General features: G+C 41.1%; 1 protein-coding gene across 4 annotated transcripts; it reads right to left on the bottom strand.

Annotated features, from left to right (window-relative positions):
- Window positions 1-192: 192 nt before the first annotated feature.
- On the bottom strand, window positions 193-21979 carry LCA5 (lebercilin LCA5). 4 transcript variants are annotated; one of them, XM_083431170.1, is made up of 9 exons: window positions 21331-21979; window positions 16450-16570; window positions 13324-13520; window positions 11280-11809; window positions 9337-9474; window positions 8088-8184; window positions 6968-7107; window positions 5414-5546; window positions 193-3996 (listed from the first exon to the last, which is right to left on the bottom strand). In XM_083431170.1, the coding sequence occupies exons 3-9, from the start codon at window positions 13517-13519 to the stop codon at window positions 3191-3193; spliced, it is 2040 nt and encodes a 679-aa protein (XP_083287296.1). In that variant the 5' UTR covers window position 13520; window positions 16450-16570; window positions 21331-21979; the 3' UTR covers window positions 193-3190. The 4 variants fall into 4 exon arrangements, with proteins under 4 accessions (XP_083287296.1, XP_083287293.1, XP_083287295.1 ...); XM_083431167.1 differs by having other exon boundaries at window positions 13324-13706; window positions 21331-21977; XM_083431169.1 differs by lacking the exon at window positions 21331-21979 and adding an exon at window positions 20763-20880 and having other exon boundaries at window positions 13324-13706.
- Window positions 21980-22023: the final 44 nt, after the last annotated feature.

The raw sequence follows: 22023 nt of genomic DNA, 5'->3' as shown, positions 1-22023 counted from the left end.
TGTACAGGAGGGCATCAGCGTTGGAAGTAGAATGTTGGCGTTTCATACTGTTTCAGCCTGATCACATAGGACTGTTATTATGTAAAGTCTTAACGTAACCCACCCCAAACTTTGAATAAGGTGGGAAAGGTATGGAGAGGTCTAAACACTTTTTCTTTTTTTTTGGAAACAGATATGATCTACACAAACCCATCACAGAAATATTTTAATATAAATCATTCTGTTTAAAAAAAACACCCAAGCATTGTTCCAAGGTAGAACTTTTGACACAAAATATAAAGTTATAAAAACAAATTAAACATTACATAATAAATAGATATTAAAAATCAGTACAGATGGTAATATTTTTATAGCATTAGCTCTAAAACAATTCTTTTAAAATACATACTATTTTCTTCTGAATCATAAAAATGCTTTGTTTTATATTACAAGAAAAAACATTATCGCCCTTTAGTGTTGCATTAGAAATGCAAAAGGTTTTCAGAGCTAAGAAGCTCCCTCTCGAGGCTACAGGCCACACGTCAGCTGTTGGGACCCTGAAGCTGCTGCACAAGGGGGTGCCAACAGGTGACACGTGGAAGACCACAGCGAAACACTTGTCAAAAGTTCCCACCAGCTCTCACAGGCGGATCACAAACAAATGTCAAGATGGACTTACAACGTCTGCTGAGATTCCGACTGGAAACTTTGAAATGGTCAAGCTCCATCTATATCGCAGAGCAGAATACTAAAATCAAACCTCCACAATAGCTATTTGCGCTGCCCCCAAAATCCGCTGTGGTCTTTCCCACAAGGTTTCAAAAAGCCTGGCAACTAAACTAGTAGCTGAGGAGATTGGCAAAAACCAGAGGGTACTTTGGAGCTGTATGGACCCACAACTTGCGTCAAGCAAAGATGGCATCTCTAAAAAATCCAGGTTAGCCAGCAAAAATGAAAATGGCAACTGGTAGCTACATAGTGTAATAGCCATGAACCAAATGGACAGTTACTGTTTCTCACTGTGGAATTGTTTCCTAATTTGATTCTGTAGCAAATGATAGTGTTTTTCTTCTGTGCATTGCCTTTAACCTCATTCTAGAACACCAGTATTCCTTTCGTCTGTCTGTGAGCACTTACTCAATATCTCTTGCCCCAGCAAAGTCACTGACAGCTTGAGTTATCTGTTTAGATGGATGCATGCAAGGGGAGCGGGGCCACAGAGGCACCTAGTTTTAGTCCCTGTCCCTCTCTCCTACTCAACAGTTGCCATCAGAGGCTGAAGCATCCTCCTTATCACCGCTAGGAGACTCAACTGCAAGTGCTCATAAAGCCTCTGACAGGCCTAAGGAGATCAAAAGCTTTAGGGTGGCAGAGTTCTACATGCACACCAAAGTGAACAGGCTATTTTTCATCTCTCAACAGCTTTTTGCACTTTATGTGGATCTGACCCAACTCAACTATGTTCTCTAGATTGGGACAATTGTCTATAGCCAAAATAAAAACAGCCCCAAAAGGTGAAGTTGGTGCTTTGCTTTAGCTGGACAATAGTGCAAGTCCAACAGATGTATTTAAGTTGAGATCTGGACTGCTGCTAACCAATTCTTTTGCTGATGTTTTTAGATTGCTTCCTATTCAAAATGTTCCATATAAGTAGTATGAACGGAGCATTTTACACAACCAAAGAACTGCAATTAAAACTAAGTGACACAGCCAAATGTACATTTTTACCAGCCATAGCACTAGATCTTCCTAAGTCTCATATAAACATTACATTAAAGTTTTGAAAGTGAACAAAAACTATTAAAACAAATCCCATTTATTTGCTCAAATATTATAGTATTTTCCATTATGGCATTGCAGGCTAACCGCCTGCTGATGGAAAGGAATCTGTTAGAAAGAGGACAGAAGCAATTTTCAGCAGTCACTTGTAGCCCTTTCAGTGCCGTCCTGAAGTCTGCTCCAGGGGGGTTGGAGGATGCCCTGGAACAGATTTAGAAGGAGAGCTGTGTACTGTACAAGAGAAGTGGACTGCAAATAATTGCCTTCCTTCCAGTTCCATTGACTAATTCTCTTCCATCCTCTGACAGCCACCACTGGATATCACATCAGGCATTGTTTAACAAATCCACTAAGAACAACTGCACAAGGTTGTGTCGGACAAGTCCACTTCATTAAGTGGATTGTGCTCATGGCTGCAATCTGCAGCCCATTTACAACAGAGAAGGCTTGTTAATGGGATTGGTGTGATATGCCGGAGTGTGGCTGATGACAAATTAAGCAAGTGCTAGGTTAACCTAAAATGTGGCAACACTTTTTCACTTCACCATTAAACCATTTTCTCATACGCATTCCAACAGGTGGTGAGAAATTACGAAATTATCTGGAGTCCCATCAAGTCCTACATTCTATTTGACTGAATGACAAAATCAGATTCCCTTCTATTATAAGAAAAATAGCATCGGTATTGCTTTTCTCAATATTTAGGCTTATTATGCAAGACCAGATGAACAAGCTGATGGGTTGAAAAGTCATAATATGCCGTCTCCTTTGAATTGTTCTCATTTCTTAGTTCAGTGAAATGTTTGCATTTAACCTCTGCTGTATTGAAACTATACTACTTGGGAGACTCCCCATAGCAGAGACTCCCTTCCCTGATGGTACAGGGGAAGGATTAAAATTGCCCTCAGAACTGGTTAAAGTCATTTGTAGCCCTAGAGAAACAATGTAAAGAAGAGTAGTGATGGAAACTACTTTATTACTTTGGGGGGGGGGGGAGAAAGGAACTTCGGCTATTTCTTTTTGTGGCCACATGCAAAATGTATCGCTAATGATGTCACGCAGAAGCACCCTGACTCACTGTGCCACCAAGCTGTGTACATTTAAAACTGAAGGATGGAAAATATCTAGAGAAAATGGGGAGATTATTATGAAGGTGGGCGGGCAGAGAAGAGTGAATAGACTGGGTAGGATTGTGCTAAGAAACCCAACAGATTGGTATACCTCTATCAGTCACCACATTCAATTGCTTAGGGCACCCTAGATAAAAAAAGCTGCGTTCTTGATGACACATCAGGCTACATATCCCAGTTTCCCCCACGTATATATTTTCAGTCACTTCATATTTATAACGATATCTGAAAAGTTTTTAAAACTATAAATAGCGCATTAAATACATGTACTCTTTACACATACGGACTTTTGCAGAATATAATCATTGCAACAGTACTTCCTCAATCTCGTCTTCCAAGTAATCAAAAGCCTTCACTGCTGGTCTGCTTGCTGTGTGCTGCAGTCGGTGCCTTTTGGGATTGAAGTTTTTCCCTTCACTGAAGAAAAGATCGCCGTCGTCTTTTACATTGACCGTAGAGCCTTTATCCTGGAAACCATTGTTTGGGCCGCTGTCTTGTCGGAAAGTACCCAAATCATTTTTCTTAGGCGGAGTGATGGTGCTGGCACCGCTTCCAAACAGCTGTTCCATTAAGTTGGCCTTTTTATCTCTCTTCGTGTGGAGACCCAAGTCTTCCTTAGTGGGTTCGTCAATGAAGTCGCTTTTTTGATTAGCCCAACTTGGCCTCCCTGATACTTTCCCAAAAGAAGGTACATAGCAACCAAATGTCAAATTGCTGCTTGGGCTTGTGGTCTCTATATTTTGCTGTTTCTGGATTTCTCCTTTCGTAGCCGTATTGTGCTGGCCGTATTCCAGAAAACCATTGAATAATTTCTCAGTTGCTTCTGAGCTCTGGTACGGCCTCTTACTTTTTTCCAAGGAATATGGTATAGTTACCGTCTCCGAAGTGTGCTCCTGTGAAGTAACTTTTATATTGATCTGCGTTTCCTTGTCAATTTCATACATCTTAGAAAGCAGAATTGCCTTCCGTCTTTCCTCTTCTTCACTTTCATTATTTTGCATCCCATTTCCCAAACTATATATGTCTGTCTCCATTTTTGCTTTTTCTTCTTTTTCCAGCAGAAGACTATTTTCCCTCTTTTTTCTCTCAGATTCTTCCTTTTCCCATTCTGTGGGTTAAAGCATCAACAACATTGACTTAGAATGATATATTATTATGTTAGTCACCTTTGTGAATGGCTTACAATGAAACACATTCTTGGTTTATACATAACCCAAGGCGTACTTGCTTATTTTACAGAATTCCATTCCCCTTTGAGTTCAAACAATTATATAAAGCTCAGTGTTGACTGATGTTGTCACCATCAAGCTTTTGCAAATGATCTACAACTATCCCTACAGCTCAGGGATGAGGAGCCTGTGGCCCTGCAGGAATTGTTGGATTTCAACTGCCAACATCTCTGACCATTGTCAATCCTGGTTGGGGCTGATGAGAGTTCAGAGTTCAAATGCAAAAGAACTCTATTTACTCTGTGAACCAGGTGAAATACTATTTCCACTTGAAAACTTAACATCATATGAAGCTCACCCCCCCCCCCCAGCTCTACTTTTTTATTGGAGTTTTGGTTGATTTTTGAGAATTGTGCAGTGAGGTTGGAACCCCATGTTTAGTTAAACATGCTTGAGCCCATGTGCCATGACACAGCAGGTATGGGGAACATACGTGGGCTTCGCCATGCCTGATAGCCTCCCACAACCAATAATTGCACTTGGTTCTGCACACATTTCTCAGGTTTGACTTCAGTGGCACTGTACACGCATAAACTGAAAACTGGAGCAAAATTGTTCCACAAATGCAGTGACCTAGACTGTTGGTACTGAAACAACTCACCTGTCACTGTTGATAAAAACATCCCTCCACAATGCACAAAAAACACAAGTTTCCTGTATTGAAGCTTAACACTACCCTTTCTAAAGGGAAATATAATTCCAAAGGACAATTCTTGTATGAAATGAAAAAACAAAATGTTAATGGCATGTTTATTTACCTTTTTGCACTCCTTTAAATAAATGCAGAAGATGAGAACTCAGTATAATCTGAGAAGGAACAGGGCTAAAAAAATGTGTGAGCAGAATGACTTCTGCTGGTAAAATAGGGCTCCCTCCTCCTTGTATGTACTCTGTGTTGTCCACAAATCTACCTCAAAGAATAGATCAGAACAGATTTGGAAGGTATGCAGGGGGCGGGGGGAGGAAAAACAAGCCCCACTGCACGGCATATGTTGTTCCGCCCGCAAAGAGGACTATTTTGAACACAGCCCATAATCTTTTCACAAGCAGCACAGCCAATAAATACTAAGAATCACACGTTTTATTTTCTTCAAGAAAAATAAATTTTCCCTATGCTTACTAGCAAGAAGTGTTTCACATATGAATTAATATCCTGCCTACTAAAAGAAAGCACAATCATGTACATGTTTACTCAGAGTAAGCAGTAAGTCTTATTCAGTCCACAGAGCCTTACTTCCAAGTGAAAAGTGGATAGGATGGCAGCCTCCGGTTGCAAATTTAAGTGCATTTTCTTACCATCTCTTAGTTTCTTGGCTCTCTCTTCCAAGGCCTGCAGTTCTTGATCACTTTTCAGTCTTTCCTCTCTTTCTCTGCTCTGCTCTTCCTTGAAGCGTTCTGTTTGTTCTTTCCAGTCTTTAATTGACTGTTCCTGAAGGAAGTTTTAAATATAGAATTGAAGGAGGGGAATATAACATCACATTCTTCCTGTTGTTCCATCTGTGTAGGCGTGCCTGATCAAACAGTACCCCCTCCCTTGTGTGCCCTTGCAAAACCAATTTTTAGGGCACAGGAGCAAGGGAGGAGAGGGGAGAAGCCCCATTGAGCAAGCGGAAGTCCTTGTGCAGGGCTTCCCTTGACAGGTCTGGTTAGGTGAATGCTGCCTGAAGGATTTTATTTTTTTTAAAAAAAGCTATTTGGAGAAGGATATGCTATAGCCAGTAGATTCAATGGCATTATATTAATTTCCACTAATGGAAGATTTGGCATCATATCATAGCTGCACAGAGCCTGATCCTCAAAACAAATAAAAGACATCACAGGGGAAACAGTTAAGAAACAGACTGTTCAACTTTCCCCCAAACCGACTGTTTCTTCAGGGCAAATCCTCCACTCACTTACCACTGGACGTGCTCACAACACTAATTTATATATTTATATACCACTGTAGCATCAAAATAGACAGCAGTGGTTTTTTTAAAAACATAAAACAGCTCCAGCTCATTGCTCCTGGAGTCAGTTTTGAAAGGAGAATTCAAACACTGACATGGTACACGTAAGAGCCTATGGGAAAAAAGAGATGGGACAGTCTCTCTTTCATTTTCTGTTCTCTAATATGCAGTGTGCTCTGTCCATCCCCTTTTGCTTCCCCACCCATGTTCTCCTCCATCCCACAGTACAACATCCTGAAGGCAGTGATAACATTTTCAGTATCTGTATCACACATGAAAATGGTTTTTTGGGGGTGGGGGGTTGGGGGGGGGGCAAAAACCTGTGAACTCCAGGGCATTTCCTCAGAAACAAGGCAGAGGATTATATCTAATCCAAACATTCAGTTATTATTATTCTCCCCCAATCAGTGTAAGGGTGCTGAATGCACAACCCAGAGGCTGGATGAGCTCCCTCACTGCACAAGGCTTTTAAAGTGGTCAGCCAGCTCCAATCTTCCTTCTTCAGCTCAGTGCTGGGCAGAGAGCAGGTTTAAACATCTTCTCTGAGCCCAGTGATGGGATGGAGATGAGTGTGGTATGTGCATGAGAGAGAGGCCTCTGTGCCTACGTGTGTGTGAAGGAAAATGTATGCTCTGAGCTGTATGCGTGGGGCATGTCTATGAGAGGGCACAGCTCCTTTTGGCCATGTCCACCACTAGCAGGTGACCCTTGGAGACTGGACCAATCCTGAATTTGTCCTTTACACTGTTTGGGAGTCCTCTCGTTAACAAACTCATACTTTCAGTCTGCGTTACCTTCACCCCAGGTACAAAGGATAACAAGGCTCATTTTCAACCACCCTTTAGGAACTTATCCTTATTGCACTGGGAACAGTGATTTGCAGAATGCGGGCTAAACTCACCATTCTGAGATGTGCATCATCTTCCTTTTCCTCTGGTATTCCATCAGAAATAAAGTCTGGTGGTTGAGGAAACTCTACTGGGGAAGAGCATCCAGTAGTCTGGACTCCTTTTGTTATCTGTTTAGTATTCTTATTAGAAGCTGTAAATAGATGAATGCTCAATTCACATCACTTTTAAAATAGATTAATTTTAAACAGTCTAACATGAAGGCCCGTGTTTCCTTAGTCATCTGAAGGTCTTAAACATATACAGTCATACCTTGGAAGTAGAACGGAATCCATTCCGGAAGTCCGTTCGACTTCCAAAACGTTTGGAAACCAAAGCGCAGCTTCTGATTGGCTGCAGGAAGCTCCTGCAGCCAATCGGAAGCCACGGAAGCCCTGTCAGACATCTGGGTCCAAAGAACGTTCACAAACTGGAACACTCACTTCTAGGTTTGCAGCGTTTGAGAGCCAAAACATCCAAGTTCCAGGGCGTTTGAGATCCAAGGTACAACTGTACTAACCTGATAGTCAGGCGTCTGTCTGTGGAATAAGGGGAGCAATTTTCAGGTACACCCCCCTCTCCCAAAAATCTGCTGTAGAGTGTTGGGGGACCCCCCAGGGCAGATGAAGGGTTTTGCAGGGAGAAGGAGGAATCACCCAAAGTTGGTTCTCTCACTGTTCCACTGATGGAAGCCTTAGCTGAGCAACACCACTGGATACAACTCAAAGCCCACATATTAGAAAATGTATAATGGAATTTGGAGCTATAAAGGGGAAAAGTTACATATCTTTGGAGGCTAGTTTTCATTCCCTATCAAAACCAATGTATTCAAAACTCAAACCTCTTGATGTGTCAGCCCATCTCATTCATTACCACACTAGACTTCATTCTTCTTTTAAGTATATTCTTGCCATACAATGACATTCATTGAATTTTTAATTGTGCCACTTCAGGATAAATATCATTTTGATTAAAAAAACACCTAAACATTGAAAGGATAAATTGTGGGGTCAAAATTCCAGAAATACTGGAGGCGTTGATCATTATTGACTTATATGACCCCTGAATTGTCCAATTATAGGACCCCAGCTTGTCCAATAGATTTGCTTATAAAACTTTCCAGAAAGCGTTTACCTTTTTTCCTTGGTGCAGAATCAACATCTTTTTTGGGTGAAACCTTTAACATCCGATTAGCATATATATTTCTTGCATCCAGTTCTCTTTCTTTTTCCTAATAAAAAAATGTGAATTGTCAAAAGGCTAATCAGAAACAGTTTTTCACTTTCCTTGTTTTACAGAATTTCTAGATACGATCTTCAAAAAAGTTATGTACTAAAAATATTTGCTTTTCAGCGTCTATAACAATTATTTTGCAAGTCTTGCTTTACAATGTGCTTTACCTCCTGACATACAATGAAGACACAACTGGAGGTGTAAAATGAGCAAATTTGCCTATAAAGGACAATACAGCAACAACAATTTGTACCCTACTCAACTGTTTGGGTTGCCCTAGCCACTCTGGGTGGCTTCCAACATATATAAAAGCGTAACAAAACATTAAACATTAAAACAGGGCTGCCTTCAGATGTCTTCTAAAGGTAGTATAGCTACTTGTCTCCTTGACATCTGATGGGAGAGCATTCAGTAATAATAATAATAATAATAATATTCTTATCTTATTTTACATAATTTTATTTATGTAGCACTAGCCAAAGTATTATGGTTGATGCAACTCCTGATCCAAGCCATGTTGAAACGACAACATTCATCTTGCAATATGTTTGCTTCAATGAAGAAACATACAACTATGAAAGACAAGAATGCTTTTAGGAATTCACTCATTGCAGCCCCCTAACAGGAGTTGCCACTGCAAACTTATTCACTCAACACTTGAGAAACACTCAAATCCTGTTCATGAATGCTGCAGTCACAGTTATGACAATGGAAGTCACATGAGCAGGGTGCATAATGACACACAAACACTTCCGTGGAATAGCTTTTCTCCATGTGCTTGGGTAGAATGCACGCTGCTGAGCAATGCTCCGAAGAAGTGACTTTTTTTTTAGCACAGTACAGCAACTTTATAATCTCTTTAGCTGTAGTCCCCAGTCTGTGTCCGACACCCACTGGAGTGCCTAGGCAGATTCTCTACAACCAACTGCAGCTCATTTAGACTGCCATTACTGTGGCGTCTGTGCTGTGGGGTGTTTTGGAATATACATCACATTATTCAAATGCATAACCATGCCATCCATTTGGTTAAAGCTCAAAATACTACCATGGTGCAGTCCCAATGCAACTCCTGGGCCACCAGTGGGTCTATCTTGGTCCTGGAAAATCATGTGCTAAGGCTGTTCTATTCAAGAAAAGTTGCAGTTTTTACCTTTAATTTTTGACCTAGCCGTTGGACTTCCTCTTGGAGAACTTTATTTTCTTCTTGGGCATCACATAATTTCTTTTTCTCAGAATGCAACTGCCTTTGGAAACTACTATTACTGAGGTCAAGGTTCTTCTCCAAGTCCTACGATTGAATATATCAGAAATATCAATTTCTCCAAATGGCTGTTAATTTTCCAAACTTGGACAACATGAAATAATTATTTAACGAGAGAGGGGGGCCACTGTGACAGGTTCTTGGTTGTCAACCCTTGGGCACAGGACCTTCCTCAACACCAATCTTCATGATGGTGCAAGGAATCTTGCCCATTTATTTTACACATTGGTATGTTATTTCATTTTACTTATATTTTATTTATCTCAACATTTTCATCCTGCTTTCCTATGAGAAAAATCAAACTCAAGGCAGCTTATGCATAAAAATATAGAACAAAAGGGAAAAAATCCTGACAATGAAATGAAACAAACTATCAACAGTAATTTAATCATCATCATAAACAGCTTCATAAAAAGCAGCAGCAGGAAACCAACATATCTTCAAAGACTTTGTTCATCCCATTAATTAAGCTTTTGTAAAATTATACTTTGTTTAAATCTTTAATTCAACAACTAAGGTCAGATCCAAAGGTGCCATTCTGTTCATCGAAGAGGCACTTTCATGAATGGAAGGGACCTTTGATTCAGTAGAGGGATCTACAGAGGGAAGGTGGGGAGGCAATTTTAGCCAGCTGCCCATCCTTCATGGTGTTCCAGAGGACTCCAAACCCAGAGAAAGTTTGAGAGCCAGTGTGGTGTAGTGGTTGAGAGCAGTAGTCTCGTAATCTGGGGAACCGGGTTCGCGTCTCCGCTCCTCCACATGCAGCTGCTGGGTGACCTTGGGCCAGTCACACTTCTCTGAAGTCTCTCAGCCTCCTTCACCTCACAGAGTGTTTGTTGTGGGGGAGGAAGGGAAAGGAGAATGTTAGCCGCTTTGAGACTCCTGAAGGGGAGTGAAAGGCGGGATATCAAATCCAAACTCTTCTTCTTCTTCTCTTCTTTTTGGGGGGGGCAAGAGGACACAAGGATGGGGGAGATGGACAACTGGCAAAAAAAATATGCCTCTCTGTCTTCCAGTAGCAAGCAATGGGTGAGTCACATCATGAGGGGAACTCTGCTCACAGGATCTTACGATCCAACCCAGTAAATAAAATGGAAAGATGGATAAAGAGGTTCCCTTTATCTATTATGCAGTCCTATACATACCTACTTACTTACTTTATTGATTTATATTTAGAAGCAAATCCCACTGAATACACCGGAGTATTGTTCCCAGGTAAGTAAATATAGGAATGCAGTCGTTGAGATTTCAAGACGTTGTGAATAACAACAGCATTAATGATTGGTGGAGCATAATTATTGGTGAAATTAGCATTTACTATATTTACCATATATACTCATGTATATAAGCCGACTTTTTCAGCACATTTTTTATGTTGAAAAAGCCCCCCTTGGCTTATACTCGAGTGAGGGTTCCACCTAAGCGCATTTCCGACAGTGGCAAAGGTGGAGGAGGAGGAACAAGCAGCCCAAAAGGAGCCCTTTCGGGCTGCTTGTTCTTCCTCCGCCGCTGCCGCCACCAGCCTCTGCCTCTCAGCAGCACCCTAGGAAGGCAGGGGGACAGGAGGGGCTGGGCAGGGAGAGGTTTGTGGTGTGGTGAACCAGCTTATACTCGAGTCAACAAGTTTTCCCAATTTTTTTGTGGTAAAATTAGGTGCCTCGGCTTATACTCGGGTATATACAGTATTTCTACATTGCATTTCTTTCCCCCACTCTCTGCTATACTTTTGCCAACAACGGCTTGGCTATTTCTATATATGCAATCCTATGCAATGAGAAATTTATTAAGAATGATAAGAAGTAGTTTGTGTGTCGTCGTCCCCCGTCCCCTACCTTAATTCTCTTCTCAGTGTCATCCAGCCTGTTTTCTGCTAAAGCCAGCTTCTTAGCCAGCTCGTCGCGTTCCGGGAGGTGCCTGTCTTCAGCAAGCCTTCTCAATTTTTGCAAGTTGCTTTTGGCCTTGTACAGCTCCTCCTCCGAAGCCCGGAGTTTCCGCTCCGTCGTTTGTTCTCTTTCTTGAGATCGTCTCAAGCGCTCCCTCAGGATCCTCATCTCGTCACTGTGCCGTGCCAGGAGCTGAGAGATTTCGTTTTCGGTGTCCTCAAACTTATGCAGGGCTTTCTCGTGCCTGTACTGAAGACGCTTGAGCGCCCTGTTCTCTTTCTGAAGCTCATCGAGCTTGACATGCAGTTCCGTCAGCTCATTACGGAGCTCGTTGATTTTCAGCAACCTGGCAGAAAGAACTCTTTTTGTAACTAGGCTAATATCTTTGGCAGGAGACTCCCTGTTGAGGCTCTGGGAGCGAAACCCCCAGCGGATCCCTCTTTTGCTGGGCGCATATTTAGAGGCAATTTGCTTAGTGCCTGCAAGAAAAGAAGATGTTGGCGTTACAATGAAAATCAACAACCCACCGCTATACTTCTAAGACACACAAGAGCTCTCCTTGCAGGCATGTTATAGGCATGTCCCTTAGGAACAGGCAACAAAAGTTCTGTACCACATCTAAGACATTAAACACACAATTTCAGCTCTATTTCCAGAGAAAAAGATAGCTGTATAGCAAAACTGGTTTAGCAAACTTTGAATATTACTTCTGGAGATCTATTTTAAAGGTGTTTTGATCCCAGCAAATCACCTCAAGAGTGGGTAATACGGAAATATCCTACTGTTGTGCCTCTACTGATGGAAGGTGAAGGAGGCAGTTTTCAGAGATTCGTCCAGCCAGCCCCCCCGGCACTTAGCTCCCCAAATCTGCTCCAAAGTCCTCCAACTTTCTAGAGAAGATATTGGGCAAGCAGGGTTGGATTGCAGGGGAGAAGGTGGCAGATGAAAGTCATGGACTATATGGAATCCGCAGAAATGACTGGCAGAATCAGAGACCAGGGTGAAGAGACGGTGGAGGAAGATTGGAAGAAATTTAAAGACTATTTACAGAAACACTACAAGATTAATGAATGTTAAAATAACATCAGATTGAATGTATAAGGTTATTGGAGTAAAATTTTAAGGATCAGAAGACCCAACATTCTAAGTTCTAAGCATTGAATAAGCTATATTAAGACATTCAAATCAGAAAGGAGGTTAATTATGACAGAGGGAAGGGATTTGTTGTTTAATTGTATGAATTGGAATACAGGGAAGGGAGACTCGGGGAAGTCAGAGAAACAAGTTAATGCAAGCTCAATATGAAGATAAGATTGTTTTTATTTCTGTTGTTTGTAGTATGTTATGTTTGTGTAATTCTGTATGTTTTTGGTGTATTGTTTGTTGCTTTTGTTTTGCTTTGTTGTCTTTTATGCAAAAATGAATAAAATATTTATTAAAAAAAAAAAAAAAGGATTGCAGGGGAGAAGGGAATCGCCAAAAATTGCCTCCCTCTCGGTTCTCCCGTCAGATACCTTCCAACAGCAGAGAAGCACCAAATGGATTCTACACAGCCACAGTTAGAGGCTAGCTGCTCAAGAGAGCACAACAACTGAGCAAGTCAGACCAAAAACTGTGTAGTGGAAAGGAAGGAGAACGGTGCCAGAACAGCTCTGCGAAGCAAGTGGGTCAGTCTTTTGAGCAAATGCCTCAGCAAAATGAGGGAAGAATTAGGTTTCAATTGCTCATTTAGAAGTTGTGGAACTACAGGACCCCCCCCCCCCACTGACAGAAAACTCTTTTCTTTTTCATTCTTATTAAAAATAAAAACAACTTTTTATAAATCTATAATATAAAAAATAGACTATAAATAATAGAGCATTGTTTGACCTACAGTCATATATATAATTTCTATGCTTAGACAAGCAGGAAAGGTTCAGCAAAACTTATTTTACGTTCGCATATGTTTAGGATTGCAGTTTAGCTTAGAAATCGTATTTTACCTACCACTTACCTTGGTAATGTGCGAGGCTTTTCAAAGTCTGTGATTTGCTGCTTTTTTCTCCAGCGTTTGTAGACTGAGTGCTTATCGTTGGCGAATGGTCAGAGCCGTGAGATGACTCATCGTCAGAATAGTAAGAGTTACTGCTTTTATCACTGTCTGATTTTCTGTTGGGTCCAGAATCGAGACTCCTTCCTCTCTCCCCCATTCTAAATAAAAATAATGTTCAAGACCTTTCCTCAAGGAATATTCATCTTGCCAGAGGACGGCTCACAGAGTCACAGTGGAAGTGCTGGCTGGCTGCTTGCCAATTCATCATTACCCTACATTCAGAAGAAGGGTTGCCGCCTCTTCCTTTGGCAGTCAGTAGTTTTGTTTAGAATGTATGTTTGTTTCTGAATTCAGAGAGGGGAATGGAAGTGATTTAGCGTTTCATTTTGTAACTTTTTAAAAATTATTTTTAATTTATTTATTTATTAGAATTAAATACTGCCCTTCATCATAAGATCTCAGGGTGGTTCACAAGATAAAAATACAAGGTAAAAGCACAAATACATAGTTAAAACAAAAGCAACAAAACAACAACCCACCTGCCACAAACACATATTTATAACAGATAAAATAATTTGCAAAAAAGTAGCTAACTATTTCTGCATCCAACACTGAAATTAGTGTTTGTGTGTATCAGAGAAGTGCAGTTTTGGCTTGTTCATTAAAAGCTGCTGTCAAATATGTACACTTTTGACATTCTTGGTAACATGGCAGAGGAGACAAAAAAAAATTAAAAAGTGTTTGAAGTAGTGCATTACATCACTTGAAAACAAAATAATTTAAAAGATATGGTATCTGGATTGTTTAAATAAACAAGGAAACAAACAAGGAAACCAGAGCAGAAGAACCCATCTGTTCATCAACCATTATTTTATAAAAATTGAAAGTACGGTGGTTTGATTTCAGAATAATCGAACATTTTCAAGCTCTACATAAGCTACTATTTAAGATTGTGGTAATCAGATATTTTTATATTTTGAATACTTTCCCTACCATTATAATAGCAAACCTATCAACAACAACAACAAAAGGTGAATATAGACCAGGGCTGGGGCCTTGCTATACGTTGCTGGACTACAATTCCCATCTACCCCCAGTCCAGCAGCAGCAGGAGGGCCACAGGTTCCCCAGACCTGGTTGAAATCAAGCATTTGTTTCTTACAATTGCTAGTGATCTGTAGAGAGATCACAAGCCAGACCTGTAGGCGAAGGTTTTGTCCTGTATGTTATCAGTGTATGGCACCTTGGAATATGGTGTTAGGATTTTTATCCATCCGTGCAGCTCCAGCAGTGGCACTATGTTTGTGTATATCATGTGAGTGTCTGAGAGAGCGTGAGACAGGAAGTCTGAGTACTGTTGGAGTACAGTGGTACCTCGGGTTAAGAACGTAATTCATTCTGGAGGTCCGTACTTAACCTGAAACTGTTCTTAACCTGAAGCACCACTTTAGCTAATGGGTCCTCCTGCTGCCGCCGTGCCGCCGGAGCACAATTTCTGTTCTCATCCTGAAGCAAAGTTCTTAACCCGAGGTACTATTTCTGGGTTAGTGGAGTCTGTAACCTGACGCGTATGTAACCTGAAGCATATGTAACCCGAGGTTCCACTGTACTGTTGGAAGTTAGTTTCACTTCTGAAAGTGTTTTTTCTGTTCTGTTCTGGTGCTCAAAGAGAAAAGACGTGCTGATGGATTCTTTGTATACAGACTGTAAAATAAAGTAGTTTAAAGGACAAGAAGATGAAGAGGAGGAGGAGGAGTTTGGATTTGATATCCCGCTTTATCAGTACCCGAAGGAGTCTCAAAGCGGCTAACATTCTCCTTTCCCTTCCTCCCCCACAACAAACACTCTGAGGTGAGTGGGGCTGAGAGACTTCAAAGAAGTGTGACTAGCCCAAAGTCACCCAGCAGCTGCATGTGGAGGAGCGGAGATGCGAACCCGGTTCACCAGATTACGAGTCTACCGCTCTTAACCACTACACCACACTGGCTCTCTCACCACACTAGAGCTACTGATTGACTCTTTCTTCTGCTATGAGATGCCAGAAGACGAGTGTGCTCCTCTCAGGAGGGAGGGGTCGCTTATCACCGGTCTCTCTGGACTGAGGGAGATTTATAGCCAGAGTGTGACCACCGGAGAGATGCCCCGGAGTCTTGGGAAGCTGGAGGTCTTTCCAGGCGTGTTTCCAACATATGGAGGCTTCATTTAGCTATTGTGGCTAACAGCTGTCACCTGATTTCTCCTAAACTTGTCTAATACGTTTAAAAAGCTGCCTAAGATCATGGAAAGCACCAGGAGCCTGAGTTTGGGCATCATCAGGCTTGTGGGATGCAGCTCCCAGGACAACATGGTGAGGAAGAGGAGGAGCAAAGTGGGAACTTTGGTACAGTGTGCATCAGCATTCTGCTCCTTCACGTTAGGCCATAGTTAAACATTAACTATAGTTTAATGTGTCATGTGGACCAGAACGTTATGCGAAATAATTATTTCCCAGGGTAGGCTCAGGTGTTAAACTCTGAAGAAATGGAGCGGGGGTTTGATTCATTATAAGCAGCTTCCTATGTCCATGCATTATTTTTTTTTTAAATGTACCTTGCTTTTCACCATGTAGGTCTCAAAGTGGCTTACAACAACAAAAGAACACAAAATTTAAAAAACAAATTAACCCTCCCAAATTCAAAATCTTCTACTTGATCCACCAACTTGACTCAACCCTAAATTCCTGTGGGGCCTGTAGAATGCCCTCCCATCAGATGTCAAGGAGATAAGTACCTATACTGTACAGCCTTTGGAAGACATCTGAAGGCAGCCCTTTATAGGGAAGCTTTTTAATGTTTAATGTTTCATTATGTTTTTGTATATGCTGGAAGCCACCCAGAGTGCCTGGGGCAACCCAGTCAGATGGGTGGGGTACAATGATGATGATGATGATGATAAAAAAATGTCTCTATATTGTTCAAGATCTTATTTAAAAACTTTGTCATTTGAACAAAATGATTCAGAAGTTTGTAGGAAAGGAACTCTAGCCTATTAATGATTTTAGTAACCATTCTACAAAATTTCTAATGAAATCAACCTCAAAATACTTACAGCTGTCTGAACCTATAACTTTATGAATCCTTTTCTCTTCATAACTTTATTCCTTTGGATAGAAGTAGGATCTCCCACGTGGCTCCTGGGTCACTCACCCTCAAGGGCTTATTTTCATTCCCTAGGGCAAGAGGATTCAAAGTTCCTATTGTTATGAACTCCTTAACTAGCGTTCCATTCATTTCCACAGATGTGAACCATCTCATGCTACACATGACCCTAGCCTGTAACTGCAGGAGTCACCTTTCTAGCCTCCCACACATTCTGGCTATGATCCAGAAACCATTTAATCACTAAAATCCCACTGAAGTCCTTGGAACTACTCCAGAATATGTAGTTTGATTAGTCCAACCTCTGTGCTTTTTCAGTGGAATTTTGATAAGAAACACTTATTAGGGAAAACAAAGTGGTAGAAACTAGAATGTCCTTCTCAGTGAGTATATTATGCAGAAAAGAATAGGCAGAGATTTTAGTTTTAATACGTTATTGGTGTTTTCATTGAAAAGAAGCATTTTTTCCAATATGAGAAACACATTTTAATCTAATTAGATGAATATCCACACTCCTGTATATAAATACAGTATGCCTTGTTCAGCTGATATGGTAAGATTATATTGAATTAAACTGAATTTTCTAATGCAGTTTGAGAGGCTACAGAAATAGGCAATGAGTATCTCCAAGCAAATTTAAAAGTACTCTTCTTAGTTCAAACACATTGATTAGTATTTCCCCCAACATTAACATACTCAAAGGGCAGAAAATGATTAAAATAATAAGAACCATTAAATGTAGCATCAATGAAACAAAAAATAAATAAATAAAATGTCACCTGTGACTGGAGAAGCCTTTGGAAACAAAGATATAGATGACAATATTCTGATAGCTAAGGAAAGGTTTTCAATAGTACTAGGACAATCTTGCATTTCCCCATTCTCCTTATTACTTAAGCTTGTGACTGATTTTAATTTGGGGGTGGGGTTACAAATGCAATCTTTAGCTTGAAAATTATGCTGGCAGCAACATCTGTGTAACTGAAAGCCTAAATCAAGATGCAATCAAGATGCAAAAGGTAGAAAAGAAAGTGATTGATATTGGGGGGCATTTAATATAAATTGATTGATATTGTGATGCAAAAGGTAGAAAAAAAAGTGATTGATATTGAGGGGCATTTTCCTACTGAACTATTTGATCAGACATATTATTCTACTTTGGCTACCCTGATGACTGTATATGTATATGTATTTGTACATGTATACATACAAACACACCATATATGGCCGATGTGGAAATTAAACTGAACCGAGAATTAAATGTTAAAAAGAAAATCACCAGCTGCCAGAATCTTACAGCTGCCAGAAAATGCTATGATGAAAATACATATTTCCAATCCACTTCTGTGCTCCCACATAATTTTGCTATTTTCGCTACATTTTTTCAAAGGGAAACATACAGAAAAATATTAACAAAGTAGTCCAAGTGGTATTTTGTCAAAGTATCCTTCTAGTCCTAAGGCTTAAGAACAAGCACTGCAGAACAAACGGGAGCAGAGAATCCAAACCCAACAGCAACACATAACAAAACAAACACTGCTGTTACACAACTGTGGCGTTACAGGCATATTTACCAGTGTAAATGGTCAAATCAGTAAAAGGGTCTTTGAGGGTCCTTGCCAACTCAATACAATTGTGGATTTTATAAATTAGGAACAGGTTTCTTTTCCGTTTAAAATCCAGAATATTATCTGCCAAGCTTTGCCCAACTTGGTACCCTGCCAACTTGTAAGCAATTTCATCATCCTAAAGAAGTACTGTTCATTTTAGAGGCTAATGAATTGCTTTGAAATTTGAGTTACTTCAGCAAGTATGAGGACTTTTATAATTAAGAAACTTCTTGGTCCGTTGCCTTTAACTATCATGGAACACTTTCATTTAATTATGAAGTCATTTTAATTTCAGCACACGCAAGTTAAATCCTCAAGGTTATCTGCATTTCCTTGGCAATTTCGATAACATTGTTCAAAATTCCAGTCATTTACAGACTTACTTGCAAGTAATATGCATGTACTGAAATTAAGTCTATAGAAGTAACAACAGTACAATATAGTTAATAAAAGCCATGAAGGGCTATTTTTGGCCTTATTAAACTAATATCTCCATTTTCCTCATAGGTTTCATTTTCTAATGCATGTTCACAGGTACAGAGAACATGAGGCACTCCAAGTCTCTTCCTTAAGGAAGTTGCAGTACAGGACGTCAATGATGAACAAAGCTGACTTGTAGCTTTACTCCGTTTACTTGAAAGTAATTCCCACTACATTCAATTGAACTTATTTCGTAACAAGTATGCTTAGAATCACAGCCTCAGCCTGCAATTCTGACCCATCAAAAATCAATGCCTCCTCCCCAGCTGAGGATTTCGGATGTAACACTGTAATTCTCAGACTGTTACTCCAATGCAAACTCCATTTACAGTGGTACCTCGGGTTAAGTACTTAATTCGTTCTGGAGGTCCGTTCTTAACCTGAAACTGTTCTTAACCTGAAGCACCACTTTCGCTAATGGGGACTTGTGCCGCCGGAGCACGATTTCTGTTCTCATCATGAAGCAAAGTTCTTAATCTGAAGTAATATTTCTGGGTTAGCGGAGTCGGTAACCTGAAGCGTATGTAACCTGAGGTACCACTGCATTTCAGTGGGGCTTCAACTTGGCTTAACAGTATGAGGATTGGACGAATGGCACAGCAAGGGATTACAAAGAATTCTTGCAGTGAGGTGCAGAATTATTTCATCACATTGAATAGTCACTAATGGCAGCGAGTGCATATGAGTGACCAAAGCAGAAACATCTCACATACAAAAATAATGGAAGAAAGCTCACTGGTGAATGCAAGCTGGGAACAAGACCGTGTTTTCCTGGAATAATTTGGGTGGGGAGCCAGCAGCCCTCCAGATGCTGCCCAACTCCACCTTCCCTGAACCCCAGCCAACACAGCCAACAGTGAAGGACAATAGGAACTGTAGCCCACTGACATCTGGAGGGCCAAAGGTGAGATAGGATTTGTCCTTTTTATTATTGTTGTTGGGTGAACATGCTTGAAAACTTTTTGTTTCATTTTATGTTTATTCTATGTATCTATTTTTTAATGTTTGACAAGTATTTTACTATTCTGCAACATATGTATACATACAGGCCAGTATCTGACAGTATTTGACAGAAGAAGATACGTAGCTTTATGGTAAATAAACAAGGGATTCATGGCATCATGGTCAACAATATAAAGAATCCACAGTTGCGAATCTAGTTACATGCTTCAACAAGAAAGTTCTGAAATAGCAGTATCTAAATGCACAATTCCTTACATCAATACCAGTGAATCCAATCCATGTTTACTTGGAATGATGTGCCACTGTGTTCAGTTGGCCTTCCTCCTTAGCATATGTGCTTAGGATTGCAGCACAGGTGCCATAAATGTCTGCCTATGAATGGTTAACACATCTTCTCTCTATTATTTTCTGAATATAAAAAATAGTACAAGTAACCAGACCTCAAATAACTGTGCTGGCAAAAATGTACAGCTTCTATGTATTCTGGAGTACTGAACCGGGTGTACCTAATTGACCTGTCCACAAAGTAAAAAAAGAGTTATGAAAACAGGCAGGTTTTGTTTACCATAGCTTCTAGTTTTGGAATGGTGGGGGTTAAATGAGATTAAATGAAAACAGCCAAGCATTTTAGGCTATCTTAAAAACTAACAGTCTTCCCCTGAATATCTTAAATGCACTTACAAGGGAGTAATGCCTATTGAACACAGTGGGAATTACGTCTGAATAAATAAGCATAGTACTGCACTGTTATTGTGGTGAAAATTTTCATAAGCTAGAAATAGGATTTTGTGAACACTGCCCAAGCATTAAGTGTTATATGCTCAGTTGGCTTGTGCGGATATACACACATGGAGATAAAAGAGTTGCAAACGTGGAGAACAGGAGGCCATGGAACACAAGAGATTCAACCCCCAGCCCTAATATATGCAAGATCAGAAATAAATGGTGCAATTCTATGCATGTCTACTCATGAAGGAAGTCCTGCTTCATTAAATGAAAATACTATCCACAGATCTCCAAGTTCCCAAAGGGGATGGAGGTGTTGGTTTGTGGCAGCAAACAAAGAATAAACAAAGAGGCACCCTAAGGACCAGCAAACTTTACTATGGAAATAAGGACTGGCACCCACTTCACCAGATGCGCTTCCAAATATTTATTTGTCTTCATCCCACATCTGATAGTTTGTGAAAGCACATATACTACAACAAACCTGTTAAGTTCTGGAGGCAGGGGTGCGTTGTCCTGAGGCTTGTTGGTTCTACACTTTGTATTTTTATTTTTTTTACCAGGACCTCAAGCTTTACCAACCAGATATCAACGACCTGCAGCTTGGAATTCAAAGAGCAGGGTGCCTATGAGCATGTTAGGAGTCATGGGGTGCGTTTTCAGCACCAGAATTTACACTGGAGTTAAGAATTATGGCTTGCTTTTTAGCTTTTCTTCATTTTTGCAGCCTAATCCATACAGTATATATTCACTGTGTGTGTGTGCGTAATTGAGTCAGAAACCTTTGCTTTCATCTACTGCAAAAAGATTTATTTCGTGCCCACTCGCACTAAGGTGCTTTAAGCCTTTGGGAAACATTTGGCAAAAGAGGGAAGGAGGTGGGTGTTTTATAGGGATTTTTTGCGTTGTTGCTTTTTTGTTGTTGTTGCACTGCTGCCTTTTGACAACACTCAGAATTAGGAGGAGGAGGAGGAGAAGGGGGGTACTAATATATCCGAAGAAGAACAGGCGCAGACAGCCCCCTCCCGCCCCTCGGCCCGCCCCGGCTTTACCTGCCTCCTCGACCCCCTTGCACGAGCCAGACGGTTGCCGAGGCTCAGCTTAAAGGGGCCGCGTCGCCACCATCTCGCGCGTCCCGGGATATTTACAGCAGGTTCCAAGGTAACGGGGGATGAGGCGAGAAGGAAAGGGGCGGGGACCAGAGGAGGAGGAGGAGGACCCGGAGCCCGATTATTTCCCTTCCCCCGATTGGCCGCCTTCCTTGCCAAAACCCTCGCTCGAAACCCCAATCGCCGCGTGTGATTGGGCCGGAAGGGGCGGGCCGAAGTTGAAGGCTCTAGGGAACCTGCCATTGGACCGAAGCTTGGGGCAGGTGAAGGTGCTGATTGGCTGCTGAGCCGCTTGAGGCGGAAGTTCTCCGAAGCCGACGGGAAGAAGAGCAGCGGGGGTCGCGGAGCGTCCCATCCAAGCACCTGGTTCCTGCGGTGCCGTAATAAGACCGCAGTTCTGACCCCCCCCCCTTACTTGGAAGTCAGCCCCGTGAAACTCAGTAGGGCTTGCTTCTGAGTAGACACGGGCCACGTTCACGCTATATGTTTAAAGCGCCGTGGTACCGCTGTAAGGAGCTATGGCTTCCCCCAGAGAATTATGGGTGCAGTTCCTCTCCATAGGGAATTCTGGGAACTGTAGTTCTTCTGATGAGAACGGGGTGTCTCATAAACAACTCTCTGCACCCTTGGCAAACT

This window comes from Podarcis tiliguerta (assembly GCF_965153285.1).
Source record: "Podarcis tiliguerta genome assembly, chromosome: 3".
NCBI classification, from domain to species: domain Eukaryota; kingdom Metazoa; phylum Chordata; class Lepidosauria; order Squamata; family Lacertidae; genus Podarcis; species Podarcis tiliguerta.
This window is presented reverse-complemented; position numbering and strand designations above follow the sequence as displayed.

Excerpts from the sequence above, each read along its gene's own strand:
- LCA5 (XM_083431170.1), bottom strand. The coding sequence starts at position 13,519 with ATGGGGGAGAGAGGAAGGAGTCTCGATTCTGGACCCAACAGAAAATCA. Across the intron at positions 9,475-11,279 it reads ACACTGAGAAGAGAATTAAG|GACTTGGAGAAGAACCTTGA; the intron begins GTAGGGGACGGG and ends ATTCAATCGTAG. Across the intron at positions 7,108-8,087 it reads TTCTGCACCAAGGAAAAAAG|CTTCTAATAAGAATACTAAA; the intron begins GTAAACGCTTTC and ends ATCTATTTACAG.